General features: G+C 33.5%; 1 protein-coding gene across 1 annotated transcript; it reads right to left on the bottom strand.

The window, feature by feature from the left end:
- Positions 1-447: 447 nt before the first annotated feature.
- Positions 448-1,213, bottom strand: AGL29 (AGAMOUS-like 29). Its single transcript, XM_088211466.1, has one exon. It carries the CDS (start codon positions 1,078-1,080, stop codon positions 499-501), a length of 582 nt encoding a protein of 193 aa, XP_088067592.1. The 5' UTR covers positions 1,081-1,213; the 3' UTR covers positions 448-498.
- Positions 1,214-2,785: the final 1,572 nt, after the last annotated feature.

Raw genomic sequence — 2,785 nt, 5'->3', positions numbered from 1 at the left:
GAAGTAAAATATAAAGTTCTAACATACCACAAGGTATAGATAATTTGTGTTTGATCCACATCCACCATTTTATGTTTATGTATATATATAATTTCAAATGATATGTATCCATGTTTATGTTGTGTCGTGTATGTTTTTAATATTAACCAAAGATTAAAAAAACCTGATTCAAATAAAAAAAAATAGTTAAGAAATACATATAATATAATTTTTTAATCAAAGGAAAAAAATTTAAGCACTCATCCTTAACCTTTGATATAATTAATTTTCTTAGGTGATAATGATATAATCAACAAAACTATCCTTTAAGTAAATTCATGAGTAAGATCTCAGAAAAAATAGAATTTTTTTACCAAATGAGAAATCACTAAAATGTTTTAAACTTGCCACCATAACATATATTTATTCATTAAAAGAAAATTATTTTTAATAAAAAACTTTAATAACTGCCATAATTGTGTAGAAGATGAAGTCATAAAAAAGGACATAAAAGCAGCACTATGGGCATGGAGGTGGCTTAGGTGCCCGAGATTCACTTAATGAAGCAACTAAAGATGAGGATGCCTCGGAAGTCCTCTCATTAATTTTCTTCCATACACTTTGATGGAGCTCTTGAAGATATCCGTTCATCGTTAAGAGTTGATCTGCGTTAAGCTCTTCAACAGGAGTTTCCCACCAATCTTGTGAGTCTTGTTTCCCCTTATTTATCTGTTGAAGAGCCTTCCAACGCCCTTTTTCTGCATCTAGTCGATCAGATAGTTCATTCTGTAATTGGTTAAGGTTATTGATCCTTACCGTTTGGTGAGCCCTAATAAGAGAGTGTATATTATCTTGAGGTGGAGGGATCTCATTAAGGAAACGACTTGCAATTGACTCAAAAGATGGATGCCCAAAGGAGTATGGTTTGCCAGCTGTAGAAAAAACTAAAAAACCAACCTCAACACCACAAAGAGTAACAAGCTCGCTAGCCTTTTTGATAATCCCAGCTCGGCGTTTTGAGAATGCAATCAATCGATCCTCTTCCTTTTCAATCTTTTTCATTTCAATCTTTTGCCTTCCTCTAGTTTTTCTCCCTTCCATTACTACAACTTATTTTAACTTTAATGATAAAATGAAAATATTTTTTATGAATTTCATTTGAGGTTATATATAACACAGGAATGAGGAGAATAAATGTTGCAATGCCATGGATTTAACAAGTTTTTCTTTTAAACTCTCTCTTTATGGGAAATAATCTATATAATAGTATATTTCTTCCATTCAACCTAATAAAATTGGTCTTCTTTCTTCTATCATTATATTTGGGAATGTATTTATATGGTCTTACGTAATTAATACTGCACTTATAGTGTATTTATATAGTCTTAAGTAATTGATAATGCATTTATAAACATTATGAGAGAATATTGACATACAATAAAGTTATTGTTGGAGACTTTATCTTCATATATATACATATATATCATTCGCATCGAATTAGCAACAAAATTTCTATAATAACATAGTAACAAATTTCTGGTGGACATCAGCATTAACAAAATTAAAAAATAACGTATTAATCAATTATTAAATTAGCTTAGTATTTAATAAGAGATTAACATAAGATGTATGTTGGATTGTGGTCTACAAGTGTTGGTAATATATAACTAATTAGTTCTTATGTGATAATAATCCACATGAGAAGTTGATGATAGATTATGGCAAGCAAATTATTGTAATTACATTGGTCAAATTCTTGAATTCATTATTGACCTACTAACCAATTTTAATATATTGCATCTTAACTTAACTAAAAAATTCATTGACATATTAATGACAATTTTTCACAACCTCAACAATTTAGTTTACCCTATAACATCCACTCCTAAATAAATAAGAAAATGAGAAAAATAAATAAAAATTAGAAATTGAATTTAAATGAAAGAGTTTTAAGAATTTTGGGGTTTTATTTAAATTGAAGGACTTCAATGAAAACAAACAAGAAAAATGGGAGTGGAAGTTGAAGGGGGCAAAGAAAATCAAGAAAAACGGACAGTCTTGATCGAACCATCTGACTGATCCAATGATTGAGGTTTTATTGAAGATAAACGGCCCAGATCAAGCCTTGTGATATCTAACGATTGGGGAGGATAGCTATAAAAAGAGAAAAAATTAGGGTTTCTCTTCATTTATGAGAGTAGTCGAAAAAGAGAGAGGGAGAATGAGAGAGGAGATTGTTGCGCAGGGGAAGCCGAGAGGAAAAAAGAAGGAGAGGAACAGAAAAGGGAGGCCAGAGAAGGAGAAGAGGAAGGAGAAAAAAAAATGGTCAAACAGGAAAAGGAAGGGGGAGTCGAGAACGGCTGTCGCGAGGGAAGAAAAGGGAAGAAGAGAAAGGTGAATGTGGGAGAGCGATGAAAGTCAAGTCAAAAGGAAGAAGAAGGAAGAGAATCGGGCTGAGACGCCGTGTGACAGCAGAGACTGAGGCAAGCGAGGTAAAAGGTTCGTCCTTTTCATTTTCCTTATCTTATTTCTTTCAATCATTTTTTATGTTTGTTTATTAATTAGTTTGTAGATTTAAAAATCATCATCTGAATCTCAAACAAGCTAGGGAGCTGCGGGGTGGCCGAGAGGAGGCCATTGAGAGCCAAACCGAGGTCGAATCGTCCTATGCTAGCAAGGTAAAGCTTTTTCATTTTTTGGTGGTTGTTGAGTGGTGGTGGAGTAGGGCTGGTGTTGAGCTGGCCACGCGAGCTCGGCCGAGTCACTCACCAATGCGGGAACTGAGGAGCTTTCCTCAGGAGTGGGG

The sequence above is a fragment of the Carica papaya genome, chromosome 9, assembly GCF_054855325.1.
Source record: "Carica papaya isolate Zhongbai chromosome 9, ASM5485532v1, whole genome shotgun sequence".
In the NCBI taxonomy this organism is placed as follows: Eukaryota; Viridiplantae; Streptophyta; class Magnoliopsida; order Brassicales; family Caricaceae; genus Carica; species Carica papaya.
Note: the sequence above shows the minus strand (reverse complement) of the source record. Positions and strands in the feature narration are given on the sequence as shown.